The sequence below is a fragment of the Thalassophryne amazonica genome, chromosome 14, assembly GCF_902500255.1.
Source record: "Thalassophryne amazonica chromosome 14, fThaAma1.1, whole genome shotgun sequence".
Classification (NCBI taxonomy): Eukaryota; Metazoa; Chordata; class Actinopteri; order Batrachoidiformes; family Batrachoididae; genus Thalassophryne; species Thalassophryne amazonica.
In genome coordinates, this window is record NC_047116.1 from 99177225 (window position 1) to 99199753 (window position 22529).

General features: G+C 43.3%; 1 protein-coding gene across 1 annotated transcript in view; it reads left to right on the forward strand.

The window, feature by feature from the left end:
• Positions 1-22529, forward strand: part of rif1 (replication timing regulatory factor 1) — a 246301-nt gene that overhangs the window by 185974 nt on the left and 37798 nt on the right. The window contains exons 21-28 of the mRNA XM_034185865.1: positions 8327-8426; positions 8495-8790; positions 8872-9074; positions 17717-17810; positions 17892-18023; positions 19796-19938; positions 20017-20106; positions 20203-20260. Coding sequence (XP_034041756.1) covers positions 8327-8426; positions 8495-8790; positions 8872-9074; positions 17717-17810; positions 17892-18023; positions 19796-19938; positions 20017-20106; positions 20203-20260 — 1116 coding nt within the window. The remainder of the gene's footprint in view (positions 1-8326; positions 8427-8494; positions 8791-8871; positions 9075-17716; positions 17811-17891; positions 18024-19795; positions 19939-20016; positions 20107-20202; positions 20261-22529) is intronic.

Genomic DNA, 22529 nt, shown 5'->3' on the forward strand with positions numbered 1-22529 from the left:
TTTTATCTGCCCCATGAATTTCCACAGCTCTTCATTACTGTGGTTTACATACATCCGAGAGCTAATGCCAACTCTGCCTGTTCTGTCATCTTTGATGTGGTGCAGAAACTAATGTCTCACTCACCTGACGCTCCAATCCTCTTGCTTGGTGACTTCAATCATGTGTCCTTGGATAAGACTCTCCCTAATATGTATCAGTACGTTACCTGCCCTACCAGGTGGGATAAAACTATTGATCTTTGTTACGGGTCGGTTAAGGAGGCCTATAAGTCTGTGTCCCTGCCTCCTCTCGGATCTGGGGATCACTATTTTGTGCACCTGGTGATAACCTGGATGAACTGGCGGATGTGATCTGTTCTTATGTGGTGTATTGTAGGGTATGTTGATTCCTTCCAAAAAAGTAAAAATATATCCTAACAACAAACCCTGGGTCACAAAGTCTGTGAGAATCAGTTTACAATCTAAGAGAGAGGCTCATAGATCTGGGTCAATCATGGAACTACACAATGCTACTAAAGAAGTGAAAATTGTACTGGAAAAGGCCAAGAGAAATTATGCATGGAAAATAGAGGAAAAGATGGCAAATAAAAATCTTGGATCTGCTTGGTCGTGTATGAAAACGATAGCTGGGCTTCAGGAGCCCAAGTCCAGATCCATCACCTTGTTGAAGGACTTTCAGACAGATGTTGAATTTGCAAATGCTCTGAATAGTTTTTACACTAGGTTTCATATCTTTGATCACAGTTCAGAGATTGAGGCAATAAAGCATAAAGTGAAAGACAGCCAGCACTTTTTTATTTCCCAAAAAGAGGTAGAAAACTCCTTTTGTGCCCTCAAACCAGAAAGTCAGGGCCCTGATGATGTTTGCAGTCACCTCTTAAAAAATTGTGCTAAAGAGCTGAGTCCTATTTTCCAATTTATCTTTAATACGTCTCTGGAAATGCAAACTGTGCCAAAAGTGTGGAAAGACGCTGTTGTTGTCCCTGCCACCAAAAATTGCTATTGCTCCCGGTGTGTAGTGAGCGCCTTGTATGGCAGCACCCTGACATCGGGGTGAATGTGAGGCATAACTGTAAAGCGTTTTGAGCGTCTGATGCAGATGGAAAAGCGCTATATAAATGCAGTCCATTTACCATTTTTTACCATGATTTCTTGGACTGGTGTGAGAAGTCTTTTCTACAGGTGAATGTATTGAAGAGTAAAGATATGGTCATTGAATTTAGGAAGGGTGCCCACAAACATGGAGCAGCTCTCCTAAAAGGTCAGGCTGTAGAAACTGTGAGCACCTATAAATATCTGGGTACTGTCATTGATGACAAACTCACCTTTGAGTCTAATTGTGAAGTGGTGTGTAAAAGAGGACACCAGCGCTTTTTCTGTCTAAGAAAACTGGCATCCTTTCACATTGACAAATCACTGTTAACTATGTTTTATCGTTGTTATATTGAATCTGTTTTATCTTTGTCTGGTGTCATGGTTTGGAAATTTGTCAGTTAAAAACAAAAACAGTCTGAATCAGATTGTAAAATGGGCGAGCAAACTCATTGGAGGAGAGTCTCAGCTGTATCCAGCCTCTCTGTACATGAGGCAGGTCCAGAGATTGGCTGAGGCAGTTCTAAAGGACGCCTCACATCCTCTTTTTGATCAGTTTGAACTGCTCCCTTCAGGACGGAGGTATAAAGCTCCTTCCAGCAGAACTAAGCGCTACAAGAGCACTTTTATTCCTGCTGCTATCAGTGCTCTTAACAGATGACTTTGAATGTATATTTAATTAATTAATTTGCCACTTTGCATAGAGATGGCAGGCACATTGTGACTTTCTTCTGGGTGCCATGCTTTCGGCCTGTACTTGCACTGCTCATTGTATTTTTATTATTTCTATTATATTTATTGTATTTTTTATCGGTATATATGTGTTTGTGTGCTTGTTATGAATGTAGTGACTCACTGCCAAACCAAATTTACCTTTTGGTACAAATAAAGTAACCGAGAGTTACGAATGTAACTACGGTTCTATGAATTCCGGATGACCGCCAGAGGGCGGTGCTTTAGCACCTGGATAACTACATGTGCGCAGCACAGAGGTCGAGAACATATACCAACAAAGTCACACCATTGAATGTGACCTGGGTGACATCACTGGTTGTCTTTATATACCAGACGCACCCAGCACTCGCTTCTTTTCGGAATTAACTCGCAAGACTCTGAGTGACAAGCAACTCTGGCGGTCATCCGGAATTCATAGAACCGTAGTTACATTCGTAACTCTCGTTCTATTTCATTCCTCCTGACCGCCAGAGGGCGGTGCTTTAGCACCTGGATGACTTAATACCAACAAGGTCACGAAGAGTCACCCTCACCTCGCATCAGCAGTGGGGAGTGGAGGCAGACAACACCACCGAAGTCACCGCAGGAGGAGCGGCCACATTCAGTCTGTAATAGCGGGCGAAGGTACAGGACGAAGCCCACGTAGCAGCAGCACAAATATCACTCAAAGGGACACCTCTCAGTGCAGCCCAGGAGGTGGACACCCCTCTGGTGGAATGGCACGTAACCTTAGGAGGCTGAAGACCTCTGGATCTGTATACTTGTAAAATGGCATCCACGACCCAATGCGAGAGTCGCTGCTTTGAGACAGCACAGCCTCTTTTGTGATCACCGTAACACACAAACAGGGCATCCGTTTTCCGGATCCTGGTAGTCAACATTCGGACAGGACACGGAACCTGAAACAGATAATCCTGGATCAGAATGCGGGACATACACAGCCAAGGAAACTGGCTGGTTAACATGAAAAGTTGAAATTCTCTTGGGTAAAAAGGACGGATTAGGCCACAGCGTAACCCCAGAGCCGTCAGAATTCCATCGCAAACAGTCCCCAGCGACTGATAGGGCATGGAGCTCTCCCACCCGCTTAGCCAAAGACAGTGCAAGTAGAAAGGCAGTCTTCACTGACACCCATTTAAGATCAGCACTTTCAACTGGTTCGAAAGGGGATAAGCTTAAACCCTCCAGGACTAGAGGAAGGTCCCACAAAGGTATGCGTGCAAGCCTTGGAGGCCGCAAAGGTAGAGCACCTTTCAAAAAACGACACACTAAGAGGTGTGAACCCACTGACCGGCCATCAATGTAGACGTGCCGGGCAGAGATTGCAGCAACATAAACCTTCAAGGTAGCGACAGAAAGTCCTTTCTCCAGCAGTTCTTGTAAATATTTGAGAATAGGCACAGGGCAATGCTCCGGGTCTAACTTTTGTTTCTCACACCACCGCGCAAACAGCTTCCATCTGTTGTCATACAAAGCCCTGGTAGAATTAAGGATAGTCTGAACAACAGCCTGGTCACAAGAACTTAACAAGGAGTCTGGCCCCTCAACGGCCACACATACAGTTGAAGGCGTTCTGGGTGAGGGTGCCAAATCCTCCCCTGTAGCTGTGACAACAAATCCTTCCTCTCCGGGAGAGCCCAAGGTTCTCCCTCGAGGAGTTTGTAAATCATGGGAAACCAAATCCTCCCAGGCCAGAATGGAGCAACCAGCAGCACCCTGTGGCTGCTCTGATCTATCCTGTGCAGTGTCAACATCAGCAGCGGGAGAGGAGGGAAGGCATAAAGGAGGCAGTCCGGCCACGGGTGAGCCAATGCATCCTGCCCCAGCGGGCTGTCTGGTTCCAAGAGGGAGTACCATCGTGGGCAATGTGTCGAGGTGCTTGAAGCGAAAAGGTCCACTTCCGCTGCACCCGCTGCGCCATATTTCTGCCAGATCATTTGGACCACAATCGGGTTCAGTCTCCACTCTCCCGGTGGTGGTTTCTGTCTGGAGAGTAAATCCGCTGCGCTGTTCTGTACACCGGGCAGATGAACTGCTCTGACACTCTGAAGGTGAGGCAACGTCCATAAGAGAAGCTTCTGAGTTTCTGCCAATGAGTGATTGGACCTGGTGCTCCCCTGATGGTTTATGTGATAGATTGTTGACGTGTTGTCCGACCGGACAAGAACATGTCTTCCTCTCAGGGCCGGGAGGAAATGCTTGAGAGCCAGTCACACAGCGCGAAGCTCCAGCACGTTTATGTGTTGGAGTCTCTCCTGGGGACTCCAGACACCCCTCACCATCCTGTGATTCCACACGGCCCCCCAACCTTTGAGTGATGCATCTGTAACAACCACCTCTCGGCGAGAAGGAACAGAGCCTAGAGAGACACCCTTGCAGATGAAGTCCACGTTCCCCCAGGGTTTGAGGTGCAGAAGGCACTGGTTGGAGAGTCGTACAAGCCTGTGCTGATGCAACTTTGAGTTGAGGCCTAGGTTGTTGATCCAAATCTGTAGGGGACATAAGAACAGAAGTCCCAAAGGTACCACTAGCGACATTGCAGTCAATTTGCCCATCAACCGGAGCAGCAAACCAAAAGGCAGCGTCACAGCCCATTGAATGTGTGAGACGAGACGAATTACATCGTCCACTCTCTGCGGGGATGGCGATGCAGTCATAGTCAGGGAGTTGATGGCAATGCCGATGAAGGTCGTTTGTTGACTGGGAACAAGAGAACTCTTTGCAAAGTTCACTGTGAGTCCTAAATGAGAGACATGGTTCAGTAGAAGAGCTGTGTCGTTGTGCACCTGCTACTGAGTCGGAGCGCAGACAAGCCAATCGTCTAAGTAGGGTAGAATTCTTAATCCAAGAGCTTGCAGTGGGGCTAGTGCTGCAGCCATACATCTGGTAAATGTACGAGGGGCAAGAGAGAGGCTGAAAGGAAGCACCCTGAACTGGTATGCCTGACCTTCGAAAGCAAAGTGGAGAAACTGCCTGTGATGAGGCACCACTGGCACATGGAAATAGGCGTCTTTTAAGTCGACACTTGTGAACCAGTCTCCTGGTGTGATAGTTTGAAGGACGTCTACTGTGCGGAGCATGTGAAACTGCAGCACTTTGATATAATGATTCAGATGTCGGAGATCGAGGATAGGACAAAAGCCGCCATCCTTATTTGGAACAAGGAAGTAAATTGAATAGAACCCCCTGAGCTGGTCTGAACTGTGAACTGGCTCTATGGCCCCCTTCTCCAGGAGTTCCAAAATCTCCCGTTGTAGGGCAGCAGACTGCACCGAGTTGGAAACAACAGTCATCCTCACCCCATTGAACTTTGGAGGATGACATCTGAACTGAATTCTGTACCCTTCGAACAAGGTTGAAATGACCCATGGGTCTTGAACTTGAGCCTCCCAGTGGCTGAGTTGATTTCGTGAAAAACGGTTGGGGGCCAAACATTGGCAGTCAGACCCGACCACCTCTGCCTCGCATCCCTGAGGACCTCTGGGCGCGATTACTGGAAGCTCTGCAAAACCGTTCAGTTCTTGGGGGTCTGCCCGTAGGCTCACGAAAGGCAGGCTGCTGGGAGAGCTGGCCCTCAACTGCAAAAGCACGTGCAGCTCTGGGAGTCGGCGGAAGCCTGGCTGTAGAGTGAAAAGCTGTAGCACGTCTGACTGGCTGAGGTCTGGAAGACCAGTGTGGGTCAACAAACTGTTGCTGAGATTTACTAGCCTCAACAGCACGCTCCAAAGTTTGTTGGGCCGCAGGTCCAAATACTTGGCCTGGAAGAACCGGCAGTGAATGGAGTGTGCCTCTGCAGGATTCGGACAGGGGGGACTGCGCAAGCCACACCTGACGTCTAGTGATGGTAAGGGCTGACATCAGTCTGCCAAGCTCTCTGGACATATAAGCAAAGGTTTGGAGTGAGGCATCACTAAGACTTTGCGTAGCATCATCAACCTCTGCCTCCCTCAAAGACTTTGAGAGGGCAAGGGCTAAATGGGACAGTGAGTTGCCTAGGCGACCGATGCGAGCAGCTATGTCATAGCTTTTGGTCAGGAGGTCATCAGTGACCCTACACTGAGGACGTGGGCAGCGGGCATCCGGCCGAGCAGCATCAGCTGGAGCCACAACCAGGTTCGCAATAATGCTGTCAACGGCGGGCATATGGTTCAGACCATACTGCGCTGAATCACACATAGAGCTAAGGGCTCTGCAGTCCTGTGAAAGATGGGTCAATGATTTGGGGTCCGCCCAACATCGGTGGAGCTCCTCGATATATGGTTGTGAAACTGGAATGTTGAACTCAGGCTTCTGAGTGACTTTGAAAAAGGCACTTGAAGCGGTGGTTTCCGCAGGGGGATTGTCGACCCCAAGCCTGGATAAAGCCAACTGAACAGCTTGCTTGACAAAGGATAGTCCAGGTCCGGTTTGCGGCATGGACTCTGCCTCAGAGGTATGAGAGCCCACTAATGAATGGCTTGGAGAAAGACCCCTCTCATCCTCATCCTCCACATAGTTTATATCACTTGTCATGTACAAGGAATCAGTTGCAGCAATAGACACGACATCTTCCTCCTGCTGAGTAACTACATTGGTCTGATCAGCCTCATTAAGGACAACAGGAACTGTCAGTGCATCCCTAGGCTGTAGATTCAGAAGCAAGGACTTAATCTGAGCAAACTCAGAAGTCAATGTTTCGACCTTTTCAGCCAAAGCATGGTCATAAGTAACCTTCTTAGCAGAAGGGGCTCCTGCATGTGGGCGTTTACGGCGCTTTGGTTCCTTCCTGGGGCTGGAGGCCAAAGTCGCACTAGATATTCCACTTTCCAAGGCCACAAGTCTAGTACATCTCTCTGCCAGTGGCATGCTTGCACAATTAAGGCAGGCATCGCCAGTCAGGGCTTCCCTCAGGTGTCCGATCCCAAGACACAAGGGGCAAAACATATGTCCTTCATCTGGGCTCAAGGGAGCCAAACAGGTACTACAGCCATGCAACAAAGGCCCTGTCAACATTGTGAACTGCGTGCAGATGGCTAACACAAGCCCTGATGGTTACAGATAGAAAGACAAAGCGTGAATCACACGCAGTGTAAATAGTAACACGAGGCACGGAGCGTGAAGCACTCACAGCCGTCGACTTGACACGAGGCACGGAGCGTGAAGCGCTTCAGCCGCAGACTCGGCACGAGTCATGGAGCGTGAAACACTCACAGTGTAAAAGCTAATACAAGGCCCGGAGCGTGAAACACTCACAGCCACAGTAATAACACGATGTACACAGCCGAAAAACTCACAGCCCAAGTGCTAAGTCACTTAGAGCAAGCGAAGCTGTTAAACTTAGCAAATGGCGGCAGTGCAGACGAAGTACTTCAAGGAGTGGAAAACACTCACGGCAAGCCCAACACAGTACACTATACTGGTTCTGATACACACACTACCACGTAGTTAACGGGGTTAGTGACACAACTAAACAAATAGCCAGCTTTCATCGAAACAACACAGCTAATGTGCACAGAGGAAAATACCCAGCAGGGCAGCAGCAAAGGCGCACACCCGGCGTTTAGGAAGGTGTACTCACGACAGGCGTCAAAGAATACAAAAAACGGTGAAGCCGTGTCTCGCAGCCTTTGGAGGACGTGTGCAGTACACGTAGCTCCAACCGAAGATGGGTTGCGAGGCTACAAGTGAGAGTGGCAATCGCAGCTAAATGCGTTCTCAACCTCTAAGAATGCAAGAATGTAGAAAAGAAGCGAGCGCTGGGTGCGTCTGGTATATAAAGACAACCAGTGACGTCACCCAGGTCACATCCAATGGTGTGACTTTGTTGGTATATATTCTCAACCTCTGTGCTGCGCACATGTAGTTATCCAGGTGCTAAAGCACCGCCCTCTGGCGGTCAGGAGGAATGAAGTAGAACTTGAACCTTGAACCTTCTCCTTCCACACATTTCCATTCCAGTCAACTTTCCATCAATAAGCTTTGATCCAGCACTCTGTGAATAGCCAGCCCTTCAGGAAAGGCCTTCTGTGGCTTAACCTCCTTGCAGAGGACATCACTGAGTGGCTACTTGACAACTGTCATGTCAGCAGTCTTCCCCATGATTGTGGTTGTTTGCACTGAACCAGACTGACCTATTTCATCCTACTTATACTGCAGAAATAGTGATTTGAAATGAAATATAATATTTTAAGATCTTTTTTTTTCTCTACATTTTTTTGAGTTGTAGGCCATAAAATAACAGTGCAGCTTGATTACGTCATCACCCAACATCTCTTAAGTATATGCGCAAAAAAAAAAATCACAGCCTTTGTACTTTGCTCATCGCATTAGTGTAAATTACAATTTGGTTAAATTCCACAAATTGCTGGACCCTGCCTCCCATACACGCTTGTGTGTGAATACTCGTGGTGTAGCTCCTTGTCATCCTCCAACAGTGCAGTGTTGTTTGTGCGTTGTCCCTCTGATGCCTTTCTTTGTTGTTTTGTTGAAATCACTAAACTGCTGTTATGTGATCCTCCAGATGCCTTCGACACTTGGCGCTGTTGTCACAATCCTCCAAGTCATGGTGGAGTGCGTGGACTTCTCTCCATACACAGCTCAGTTCAAGCAAAAGCTCAAGTGTAAGGAAGCTTCCAGAAAACACACCGGTTCCTGCTTTGTGGCTGTACCTAACTGTACTTTCTTCCAGCTCCTCACACACCTGTGAACTGGATGCGTAAGAAGAACAAAATCTTGGGGAACCTGTTCACATTCCATTCCCTACTGGTCCAGTGTCTGGAGGTTTATCTGGCTGTGGAGGACCCTGAATCTTCATCTTCCACTACTGGAGTGACCCTGGCCTCCATCATATCTGCCCTGTTCATCAACCTAGCGCTTGCTGAAGCCATTAAGGAAACTCTAAATTGTCTAATCCAGCCTCTGAGTGTATTCTACAAACAAGCAGCTAGTGAGCTGCCCAAGTTTACTCCACAGCTTCAGACTAAGGTCAGTTTTCTCAAGCATGGCTCTGTCATTTGTTGTGAGCAGTCCCAGTCTGAGAGTCTTTGTTTGCTTTTTGCTCTGCAGCTGGAGAAGCTTCTCTGTGACATATTTGGGTGCCTGCAGACATGTTCAACGTTTGCTTACAGTGATGACCTTCTGGAGTTGCTTTCCCCTCTGCTCTGTGTTTTGTTTCTTCACAAGAACAAACATTTTCACACTTCAGTCACTCAGTTTTGGAACGCCACTTTTGCCAACTCCATCAGCCTTATTTATCCATATGGGCTCAGGTAAATATCTTTCTTTTTCTAAGGTCAGTAACAAATGGGTCTCAAAGTCAGCAGTGTCCACACAAAGTCAGAGGACATATTTAGTTCTCACACTAAGGATCTGTATCCACATCTGGTGCAGAACATGTGCCGTGACACAAACGCTGACTTTAGTCCTTTCATCTACAGGTCATTGCTTTGTGACAGAGCGCCTTGTAAAATATTGCTCTTAAGAATACAATTCAGCTATCAACTCCAAAAATGTTTGCGTGCTAACGGATGATGTAAAACTACTCTAGGCCTGGTTTTTATGTGTCTGTCCAAAGCAAATGTGATGATTTCCAGCGAAGAACTTAGACAGCCCAGACTGTTTTCATCATGGGTGCCCCTTAAAATCCCTCCATTCCTCATGGCTGCAAAATCTCCGTCTGTATACGGATGTCCGTCAATTTTTATTATCTGGTTCCGTTTATTCCGTCATTTATAATCGCTAACTGAAAAAAATATTTTATTGCTTCATTTCGACACAAAACGGGAGAGAAGGACGGAATTTGCTTTAAAATGTATTCCATACGGAAGCCGCCATTACAGGAAGCGGTCGTGTGTGCGCAGTGGTGTTCTGGGCAGCGACTCTGTCACCGCGCTCATTGCTTTCTGAAGGTAAGCATGTGAACAAAACCTCCGTTTATGGATTTCCGTCCATTTTTTTTTTCCATGTTCCGTTTGTATCGTCGTATAAAACCGCTAACTTAAAAAAATATAGATTTTATGGCTTTATTTCGACACGAAACGCTCTCCTATCAAACCGGGTGTCCCTATGAGAAAATCAGACTCACCCCTCTCTTCTTCTATGGCGTTTAATGGCAGCCGGCATCCTTATTGTTCGACTGCTGCCACCTACTGTATCAGGCCGTTAAAGAAACCCTAAATCCTCTCATTCAGTCCCGTGTCTTTCAAGTATTTAAAAAGGCAACACTTCCTCCTCTCACTGGACTTTACTGCTAAAATACTTCCTACAGAAACTCCTTTCAGGCCTTACAATTGATTTCCTTCCGTTTTTACACTTTATAGCTTTATTTTGACATAAAATGCGCTCCTCTCCAAACGTGTGTCCCGGTGATGAAATCTAACTTACCCCTCTCTTCTTCTACGGCATTTAATGACATCGCACTGCTGCCACCTGCTGCATCAGTCCATTATAGCAGTACTAAATCCTCTCGATGAGTCCAGTGTCTTTCAAGTACTTAAAAAGTCAACACTTCCCCCTCTCTACCTTCTGGCTAAATTGCTTTCTACATAAACTTCTTTTAATACTTGCAACTGATTTATTAAGTTTTTACTCTGTAATCGATTCAAAAATGACAAGATATATTTTGTAAAATAAAATATTTTGAAGTAAAATAAAATGCTAATACTGTAAAAGTGTTCATTGGTTATGATTTTTATCATTTATATTAAAACTTGTGGCATTTGAAAGTGCTGGATTGTGGTGACAGTATTTCACAAGACTATTTAAAATTCTGTTTGTCTGGTGGTTCAATCAATCAATTTTTTTTTATTTCGAACTTAGTTGTCAATTCAAGTATCATGGCAGTTCACAATATAAGCAAATCAAATGAACAAAGCTTCTTTGTACTCTCTGTACCTCTACACTCATATGAAAAAATAAACAAGATCAAAAAAGAAGCAAATCAAAAAAGGACAAGAAAGTTCGAAAGGGAGTGGGAAGAAGTAAAAATCCCACCCCAGTGCACATATCTTCAGTGGTTTCTTAATTGACAGTAAATACAACTGCAGTTAATTTACAATACCTAAATATATTTACAATTTCCCCCAAAAAGTGATCTCCAAATTAAATAAAACATTAAAAAAGAAAACTCAGCAGTGCCACACAGATAACATGAATGCAGAATGCCACCATAGACTTCCATTTATTTTATCTAATAACAGCCATGGACTTGCTGCCAGTAGAACTGCAGGTTCAGGTGCTGAAGTATGTAGGTATCGTGGACCTACTCAATGTGGAGAAGGTCTACGGCCACATGCCATCCATCCGCACACCAAGTCTTTGGAGAGAGGTGAAGATTTACAGGGTTGATGACCAGTACTTGCCAGAAGTGTGGGAGTTTATGACCAAGGAAGTGGGATGCCACTTGAAGGAACTTCATTTGCCCTACATGGCAGAAGAAGAGATAAGCTTCAACAACGGGGAAAAAGACTTTTCATTGGCAGTACTTGTCATGTCTTTTAGTGTCTTTAAGTGTATTATTTATTTTACCAGGTAATAGCATAAAGGTTCGAATAATTTATTTATTTTGTAAGACACACTTAGGATTTGATTAATTGTGTAGAATGAAAGCAGAACTTAGTTAAAATCAGTTAAATTATTGCAGACTGTCTTTCCATTTGTGAATGGTAACTTATTACGGACACATACTGTCATACAAAATAGTAAATAAATTGTGATGAAATTAATACACTTTAGTCATTTTTTGCAGTATGATGAGTCAAAAAGCACTGTTTTAGGCAAAGGAAAACTGTCCAAATTGCACTCAGAATGCACCAAATTGCACCATTTTTTTTTTCAAAATTTCCGGGGGGGCATGCCCCCAGACCCCCCTAGATGACTCCGCGGCTTTGCCGCACAGTCCATCTACTCACGGAAAATGTTCCGTCAAAAAATTTTCAGTTGCTTGCAGCCATGATTCCTCAGCAGTATTGGTTTAAGTTACTATCGGTGGGTTGTGTCAAGTTCTATGCCCGTGGTCATCAGTCCCCTTGTCATTTGACAGTCTTCATTCAATGAATTTTGATACTGAAATAGGATGTACAATTGAATACCATGCATTTTCCTTTTCTGCATGCTATGCACATTGAATTACTTTATATCCATTGCATCTGTCATAGAGGGAAGGCGTTAAGTCAAGGATCAAAGGTTCTTTGTCTTTCTAACCATATAAAACATGAACGAACTAAATTAAGTACTCAAGTCTCAGCAGTTATAGTGGCCATTAATATTAAATAGAATAAAAAGCCAATAGATACAACATGAACATTGTTTTTATTTTTTATTTTCATTTATATAGCACCAAATCACAACAGAGTTGCCTCAAGGTGCTTCACACATTTAAGGTCTAACCTTACTAACTCCCAGAGCAGCAGTGGTAAGGAAAAAGTCCCTCTGATGAAGAAACCTCAAACAGACCAGACTCAAAGGCGTAAATCTCTGTTTGGTCCATGCTACAGACATAAATTACAGAACAATTCACAAAACGAATATACAGGAAATGCTGTTGGTGCACAGGACAGGAGGGTCTCCAACACAAATACCACACCCATCTCTGGATGGAGCTTCACCTTAAACAGAGAGAAAAAACAGAATCAGGCATCAGAAAGACAAGAAATACAGTATAATTTTGTCATGGCCTGCAAATAGTCCGGATCTTAATCCAATTGAAAATCTTTGGTGGAAGTTGAAGAAAATGGTCCATGACAAGGCTCCAACCTGCAAAGCTGATCTGGCAACAGCAATCAGAGAAAGTTGGAGCCAGATTGATGAAGAGTACTGTTTGTCACTCATTAAGTCCATGCCTCAGAGACTGCAAGCTGTTATAAAAGCCAGAGGTGGTGCAACAAAATACTAGTGATGTGTTGGAGCGTTCTTTTGTTTTTCATGATTCCATAATTTTTTCCTCAGAATTAAGTGATTCCATATTTTTTTCCCCTCTGCTTGGTCTAAAAAAGTAACCGTTACTGACTGCCACAATTTTTTTTCCTGATTTCTTATAGTGTTTCTTAAAGCCAGAAAGTTGCCATTTGAAATGACTTTAGTTTTGTGTCATGTCTGTGATCTGCTTTTTTTCTACAAAAGTAAACAACTGAATGAACATCCTCCGAGGCCGGTGATTCCATAATTGTGGCCAGGGGTTGTATTTTGATCTGTTCTCATCTGGTGAATGCACCAAATGGGTGCTGTGTCGCTGACTGTACAGTCAATAAAATACAAAATTAGGGCCTAAAGCAATTGACAACATTGTTCTGCTGTGCACAAAGTAACACTGTCACCCGTTTTGAAAACGCATGCACACTGAGAAACTCAAAACTGGCTTATTCACATTTAATCTGTAAAATACTCTCCTAAAACAAACTAGGGCTGCAACTAACAATTATTTTAGTAATCGATTAATTTTTTTGTTTTGTTTGTTTTTTTACTTACATGAGTTTTACTTACACGTGAGTTTTGCCATTATTTCGTGAAGTGAGTTATTATTAAAAGGACTTCATCACGCAACACCAATGTTTGAGCTTGTAATAAAGTTATGATGTTATATTCTCGTCAAAAACATACCTGGAGTAGTGTTTGATTTCCATCAGATTTCACCTGATTATGAGCATTTTTACATGCCTACAACAACTATCTCAACCACTGACAACATATTACAGCAAGAGTTCACAAAAGTATTTTAAAGGCCTGACTAAAGTGTAATATGTGATCTTTAATAAGTTATTTTCATGAAAAAAGACACAAATGCGCAGTTTAGTGCATTTTATTTTTTTTTCTTGTATAAAAATGCAGCTTAGATGTGGTTTGACCGAAACAAATTGTCATTAAACTTAAATAAAACAGGGATGAAGTGGAGTCACTAGGTGTTCACAGGAAACAGTTATTTATTTCTATATTTATTTATTTATGTTCATTGTTAGTTGGTTTTACCTTTTCTGTTGTTTTCAGGTACTTTTTGTCTGTTTCCTTAAAATTGTATTGTAGCAATATTAGTTATTTACTTTTGTTGTTGTTGGTATTATTAATATATAAATAAAAATAAATAAAAAACATTACAGTTCGTAATACATTTGACTTTTACGACAACAAACGCTAAGCCATTAATTATTTATTATACAGAAAAGAAATGCACACAAACTGTGCTGAGATGCAAACAGCTTAATGCTAACTAACATTGAAAACGCCATAGACATGCTAACGTATTAGCGTCGGTCCCGTTTTTAATTTATAAAATACATCTATCAACTGTTTTAGAAGACCATAACAGGTCGGTTTAACAAAAAAGGTAAATATTACTCACAGACATATGCTCTTTAGGGTTTTAGCGGGGGAAAATTAAGATAAGGCAAAATAGTACAACAAACCCACGACGCAGTGAGTCAGATCAATGTTTCATTGGTCCAAGCAAAGCCACACCCCACTCTACTTGGGGAAGGTCTGCCAATGTTCTCACGAAGAAAGAGAGGAGAAGGACCGTGGCTCATGGCAAGCAGTAAACAGAGCGGAGAGGAAGGAAAATTCACACAGTCCCTTCCCCCTCAGTGCGGCACCGTCCACGCAGACATTGCTGCTTTGATTAGCGCAGAATGGGATGTTGCTTTGACAGTGAGACTATCATATTTCGGCCCCAAAACACGGATGACACCACGTGCATGCGTATGTGTGGTTAAATTTTCCAAATGATGGAAATCCGTCGTGGTAACGGAGAACTTTAACCCATAGGCTAGTGGCCAGCAATCACCTTAGTATTTCTTCTGTTTTTCGTGTTTAATGCTGACAAATTATACTGTATTTCTTGTCTTTCTGATGCCTGATTCTGTTTTTTCCTCTCTGTTTAAGGTGAAGCTCCATCCAGAGATGGGTGTGGTATTTGTGCTGGAGACCCTCCTGTCCTGTTCACCAACAGGATTTCCTGTGTATTCGTTTTGTGAATTGTCAAAGCAGTTTCAGTCTTTTGTTCATGGTAATGAGTCATTCACGTCATCAGGAGAGTCGTCAAGGGAGCCATCAGGTAAGGCTTCCGTCCCATCATTAGGAGGGACAGCTGTCCTGTCATTAGGAGGGTGCTAACTAGAGCACAATAGGTGCTAATTAGAGCTATTGTTTAGTCACTAGCCTGTAGCAGTCGGCCTCTCGGTAGGAGGGGTCTGGTTAGGTTAAAAACTCCAGCTTTTGTTGGCTTCTGTTTTATTCTTCTCTACAAGAGTCAAGACAGAAGTCATACTACCAAAGCAAGAATTTTAGCTGAGGAAGCTTGTGCGCTTTGAAGCGAAATGTCCTCACGTCAACTAACCCAGTCCAGTCGAAGATTCAAGCTTCTCCACTATGGAAACCACCTGGACAACTGAGAGCCTACACAGAAACTTGCTCTTTTAAAAAAATAATACTGTGTTTTTACTTCACAGATTGAAGTGAGTTTTATTTGTTTCAGAGGGCTTCATACCTGTTAAAATTCAGCAGAATACACAAAATTTGACTTGGTCTTTAAAAAATGTTCTGAGGGAGCACCCCCAGACCCCCCAGAATCAAGACTACACCCCACCCCACCACACTTTTATGTACCTTTATGTTCAAGTTTTGCATTCTTTTTATGCTTTGTCTCTCTCCTTAAAGGCTATTTATAATAGATTTGTATGCTGTATAATGTGTTTATTGTATTCATTGAGGAAAAAAGAGTGTGTGCCCCACTACGCCACATTTTAGGGAATTGCTGGGATTGATTTTTGCCAGGAAAAAATTTCAGTCAGATGAAAATTTATTGCTTTAACCCATGCACTAGCCCTGAGCTTCACTGAAAGACCCAGAATTTAGGTAAAGTTGAGGCTGTGGCACGCTCCGTTTACTAATAAAATGAATTAAGAGTGAAAAGCGTAGAACTATAGGTGCACCGATCATTATCGACCGATCACGCCTTGATCGGTTTGATTGGTGATCAGCAAAATGCGCCGATCAAAAGGACCGATCACAACAGTGCAGGCAGTAGTGCAGGGAGCGCTTGGTCATGTTATGACACGCTTTCCTCTGTGACGGACAAGGAGAGCAGTCGTCATCATCTAATGTAGTCCATGTCCGTCCAGCTCATATCAGAAGTCAAAATGAGTCAAATTGCTCTGAGAGATCTAAATAGACTGCTGTGTAATGAATGGAACCACACTGCCATCTAGTGGATGGATGTGTGTGTGTGTATTTGTGTATCAGTAGGTTTGATTGTGTTTATTTTTTCATATGAGTGTAGAGGTACAGAGAGTACAAAGAAGCTTTGTTCATTTGATTTGCTTATATTGTGAACTGCCATGATACTGGAATTGACAACTAAGTTCGAAAAAAAAAAATTGATTGATTGATTGATTTGTTTGTGGATCTGTGGATTTCGCAAAAAGAATATCTCAAAATTATGTCACAGAGGAAAGCGATGAATGCATGTAATTGGTGATCCACAAATGCTGAAACTCAATTCACAAATACAATTTCCAGTTTTACAAATGTAATTTTTTTTTTTTTTACAAATTAAGTTTTATACTTGCAAATACATTATTTGCAAAGACCAGTTTACACATTACAAATATGAAATTTGCATTTGTGGATATCTGAACACATTTGCAAATCAATGATTATTTGTAGATCACCCTGTGTGCATTTACAAATATTGAGACAATTTTAACCACATAGAATGAGGGCTGTATTTTACATTCTCAGTGTATTCTCTGTAGGCTGTAACCTGAGCAACAAGAAACATGGAAAAAAAAAAGCTTGCTGGTAGAACAAAGTCAGTGTAATAAAACTAAGGTTTTCAGTTTATTCTAGTGTCTTTATTTGAATGCATGTTTTTTTGTTTTCATCATTAAGTTTTAATGCAAAAATAGTACTATACATTAGACCTATAGTCTTATTTTGGGCATGATCCAAATATATACTTGATCAGTATCGGCAGATCAAAATTTCGGTGATCGGTGATCGGCCTAAAAAAATCCTGATCGGTGCACCGCTACGTAGAACTATACTATGCCAGTATGCCCGCCATACGAAAGGGAAAATAAGTGCGTCTTAAGTCTGGACTTGAAAGTCTCCACAGAATCTCATTTAAGCAATTAAGTAATAAAATAATACAAACAGAGCCAGCATCACAGCCAAGAGTATTGGAGCAATCTCCAGTCTGTACAAATTGAATAAACATGATCAAAGGGTTACCTGCTGAAATTTGGGGAGGTGATGGTCCAGTGGTTAAAGTGTTGGGCTTCAGACCAGAGGATCCTCAGTTCAAATCCCAGCCTCACCGGAAATATCACTAAGGGCTCTTGGGCAAGGTCCTTAATCCCGTAGTTGCTCCCAGTGTGTAGTGAGTATCTTGCATGGCAGCAGCCTGACATTGGGGCCTTGATGTGTAAAGCGCTTTGAGCGTGTGTTGCAGATGGAAAAGCCTGATATCAATGCAGTCCATTTACCATTACCAAAACCATATAAGAGAGCAAAATAAAGTCCATTATAAGATCCTATAAAAGCTGCAAGCAACACAGGAAAAAGGTATATGTAGCCAACTGTCAAAATCCAAGCCCCTGGCCATGTCATGACACCTGGGTAATGGATCAAGTAGGGGATCATCCGTTGGTGTTAAATATGGTGGGGGCCTTATGTGCCCTATGGCCGCTATGTAACCATGAAGGCCCAATAGGAACCCTGAACACGAGACCACTACTGTGAAACAAGAAGTCCTCAACAGCAGATTTTTCTTGTATAATTCAGCACTTGAGAGTGTTTGATGGTCCACTGTTCTGCTTCAGAACACAAGGGGTTTGTAGGTGATCACGAATATTATAATTTGAGTTGCATTTCTGAGAAGTCACTGACTGCAGAGTTTGATCAGGTTGTGTTTTGTTGACAGACAAATACTGAGCCAGGTGAAGCAGAATACGCCAATCATTCTCCCAAGCTTCCAGGACCTGGGTGTCCCTGATGATCTCAGTGGACAGTATTCAGTGAGTGGTCTCGGCTCCTTTGTGGATTTGTCTACGCTTCCTCATGAATATTTGTACAAGTGATTACTTGTTTTTGTTCAGAGTGAGAGTTCTCATTTGGAAACAAAGGTCAGTGGGATGCTGGTTTCATCTGTGGACCATCAAGACTTGCTGCTGGAAAAAGCTACTGAGCTGAAGGACCACAGTGCCACAGTCATGACCACACCTGTTTCTGTAAGCCTGCCCTCATTTCTCAAACCTTTCTAAGTCTTCCTTTGTCTTTCAGTTGCTCCCATTAGGGGGCGACACAGCGGATCAGTTGTCTCCATCTCACTCCGTCCTCTGTATCTTCCTCTGTCACACCAACCACCCACATGTCCCCCTCAGCACATCCATAAACCTCCTCTTTGGCCTCCCTCTTCTCCTCTTGCCTGGTGGCTCCATCCTCAACATCATTCTCCCTGTATACTCTAGGTCCCTGCTCTAGATATGTCCAAATCATCTCAGTCTCACCTCTCTGAATTTGTCTCCAAACCATCCCACCTGAGCTGTCCCTCTGATATGTTTATTCTTCATCCTGTCCATTCTTGTCACTCCAAAGAGAATCTCAGCATCTTCAGCTCCGGCTCCTGTCTTTTTGTTGGTGCCACCGTCTCTAAGCCGTCCATCATACCTGGTCTCACTACTGTCTTGTAGCCTTTCCCCTTCACTCTTGCTGATATTCTTCAGTCACAAATTAATCCTGGCACCTTTCTCCACCCACTCCACCCTGCCTGCACTCTGTTCTTCACCTCTCTACCACACTCTCTATTACTTTGCACAGTTGACTCATCTCCACTCACAGCCTCAGCTCTAGAACCACTCTTCTTGATAGGGATTGGACCTATTTCTTTTCAAATTGCCCAATGTGTGAGGCGCCAGCCGGGTATGGGAATACTCATGAGCGAGCCCTGGCTTAGCACCGCTGTGATGGAGTTTACACCGGTAGATGACAGGGTCGCCTCCTTGTGCCTTTGGGTGGCGGGCGGAAAACTCTTTGTGCTTATGCACCAAACAGCAGTTCAATTTCAATTTATTTAGTTTATATAGTGCCAAATCACAACAAAGCTGCCTCAAGGTGCTTCACACAAGTAAGGTCTAACCTTACTAACCCCCAGAGCAAGAACACAGGTGACAGTGGTAAGAAAAAACTCCCTCAAGGTACAACCCCAATTCCAGTGAAGTTGGGACGTTGTGTAAACTGTAAATAAAAACAATACAATGATTTTCAAATCCTCTTCAACATATATTCAATTGAATACACCTCAAAGACAAGATATTTAATGTTCAAACTGATAAACTTTATTGTTTTTGTGTAAATATTTGCTCATTTTGAAATGGATGCCTGCAACACGTTTCAAAAAAGCTGGGACAGTGGTATGTTGACCACTGTTACATCACCTTTCCTTCTAACAACGCTCAATAAGCGTTTGAGAACTGAGGACACTCAGTTGCCATGTAAGTTGTCCATGTCATGGGCACTAACACACCCCCATACCATAACAGATGCTGGCTTTTGAACTTTGCACTGGTAACAATCTGGATGGTCTTTTTCCTCTTTTGTCCAGACGACATGACGTCTATGATTTCCCAAAACAGCTTGAAATGTGGACTCATCAGACCACAGCACACTTTTCCACTTTGCGTCTGCCCGTTTCAAATGAAGACGGCGGCGTTTCTGGATGTTGATTGGTGTATGGCTTTCGCTTTGCGTGGTAGAGTTTTAACTTGTACTTGTAGATGTAGCGATGAACTGTTAACTGACAATGGTTTTCTGAAGTGTTCCTGAGCGCCCTGGCCTGCATCAAAAACCATGTCTGCTTCAATAAAAAATGTTGCCCTTGCTGTTTTTAAGGAGGGGAGTGGCTTCACAGCTTAGCTTGATTCCTTTCCTTCTGGATCATGGTCGTTTTTATGCAGATTCCAGCACTGAATTCCAAATATTCCCAGTGTTTTCCTTTGAACAGACCAGGCTGGACTTTGGAACTCCTAAACCCCCTCACAGCGAGGTTCTGGAGGAAGAGGCGTCAGTTGATTTTGTCTTTATTCCTCCTGAGACAAAGGAGAGAGTCCTGACAGAGCACCAGAAGGAGGTGAAAAGGACTAAAAGGTGAGGCCTTTATCCTTAAAGAACATTTGGTCTTACTGAGGTGGTTGTGGTGCAGAGCTGATGTTGTGTTTGGCCCAGGGTTGATATTCCTGCCATGTACAACAATTTGGATGCTTCTTTGGATTCCACAGCCTTCACTCAGTACACACAGAGTCAGGAAGACGCGATGTAAGTTCTGGATGAGTAAAGAATGAAATTCCAGAATAAGTGCAGATATGTGGACTAACCATGTCTCCCCCCCCCCCCCCCCCCCCCCCCCCCAAGGCTTAACAAACTGCCATCTGACCAAGCTGACGTGGTTACGAATGAGCCCACTGACAAGGTAATGCAGCACGTACGCATGTGTCTGTGACATAACTTGTATATGTGTCATTATCACAGTGTTTTTCAACCTTTTTTGAGCCACGGCACCCTTTTTATATTTACAGAATCCTGTGGCACACCACCAACTAAAATAATATTATAATGCTATTACCTCTGGTTTTGCGCAAAACCCAATTATCGCAATAGAAAATCGATACAGAAAACATCGCATTTCGAAAATCCTCAAGCATTTTGCGCTCTGATCTCAAGTAGGGCTGTCACGATTAGGAATTTCTGGAGACGATTAATTGTCAGACAAATAATTGCGATTGACAAATATATTGTCTATTTTTTTTTTTCTTTTTTCCCCTTCTTTATATTCTACTATTGTAGTATAATTACACAACTCTGGAAGAACGTTTGGCTTCTGTGAGTGGAGAAACTGGGAATGGTGCAACATTTTTATTTTTATCTTCATTTTACATACAGTCCCAACTTTTTCTGATTTGTGGTTGTTTCTGTTGCATTTCTGAAATTGTTTCTCCTCATCAGTCACGTTTTGTGCTTAAACACTACATTAAGCTTAAGATTGAACAAATAAATACCTTTGGAAAATAACAGCTGTTAAAGTTCAGCGTTCTCACCTGCTTTTTGTGATCTGTGCATCTGAACATTTTTTTGTGGCTCTCAGTTCATTCATATATTCTCATTTTTTAAATATGTTTTTAAATATATTTGACCGTTTATTTCATCTCATGATCTCATAAATTCAGCATACGATGCGCACATGGTGTGAACAGGACGGTAACGGCAGAATCACACCTTTAGAGAAAGTTCAGAGAGAAGTAAAGGCAGCTTCATGTTTCCGTTTTGTTAACGTTCACTCGGGTTTACAATCCTCTCTCTGCTCCGCGCTCGCTGCGCACTGAACGTGTCGCGCCTGCATTCAGGAATCTCCCTCACCCACCCCCTCCCTCACCCACCCCCTCCCTCGCAGTCTGCAGCCTGTTAACTCCGCGCGTGTGCACACACAGGCACAGACACACACACCGACAGCTCCGCATTTTAGACGGCTTTTGAAGAAGACGGTACTGTTTTAATCGGCCGTCAGCCTCCATGTTGTTGTCCCGCCTTAAGACGAGAGCGAGGCTGCAGCACAATGACGTCAGATTCTGAGTCGTTTTATGCTTTGTGGATAAAATAAATAATTCACGGTAATCGCGAATATGAAAAATACCCACGGCACCCCTGACGATCGATCACGGCACCACGGTTGAGAATCACTGCATTATCATATACCTATAAATGATACGCCAATATGATTGGATAAAACACTAAAGAATAAATAGCAATACACCCTTTTCGCGGACAGGTAATATTTTTCATACCACCCGAGTAAAACCCACAAAATGAATGTCGCCTTGGTAATCAGCCAATCCGGACAGCGGAGCGGCGCCACGACGAAGATGCGCGGTCAGAGGAACTGAAATACTGGTGAGTCACTATTAATAATTTCTTATGTGTCCAACCTCGTAGGTTGATCGTTAAAATTAAATTCATTAGTTCTACAAGCCATCATATTTATTTATAGGAAAACGTTCTATTTTTTTCTACTAAGGTTTGAACTTTGAGTGTTTACACAGGAGAGAAAAGTCAGAAAATGTTAATGCCTGTTTGAGAAAAGTGTATAGTGTGTGGTGAGGGGTTTTACAGCCTTAAAACATCTATAATAATTGTAAAAAATAACGCTGACTACTTTGCGGATTTCGCCTATCGCGGGTTATTTTTAGAATGTAACTCCTGCGATAAACGAGGGACGACTGTATATGATAAAATCGTTATCAAGTTGTTCAACAATGAATATGGCTTTTTACTCGTACACCCTTCAGGAAACCATACAACAGATTAGATTGCAGTAAGGTCATATCAGTAATTAGAGCAGCAACAAATGAAGTAATAAATGAATGAATTTGCATTTTAGACCATTTTAAACTTTCTGTCCTCTGACACGCCGAAACGGAGGTGTTCCTTTGTCTCGCTTCCAAAGCAAATCGGTGTTTCCGCGCGGCTTTCCATGACAAAATCTCTTGTTAAAAGTGAAATCTGCTGGAAAATGGCTGATGTCCAGCTCTTGTGATAACCAGAGAAAGAGCACATGACGGTCTCGTATCCACAGAGCCATCCGTTTAGAAATGATCTGGTGGTTTGTGCCTCGTCATCGCAGCTCGGAGCGCGGCGCACCGAGCGTCCTTAAAGGGGTCCTTAAAGCTGTAGTAACAGACCTTATT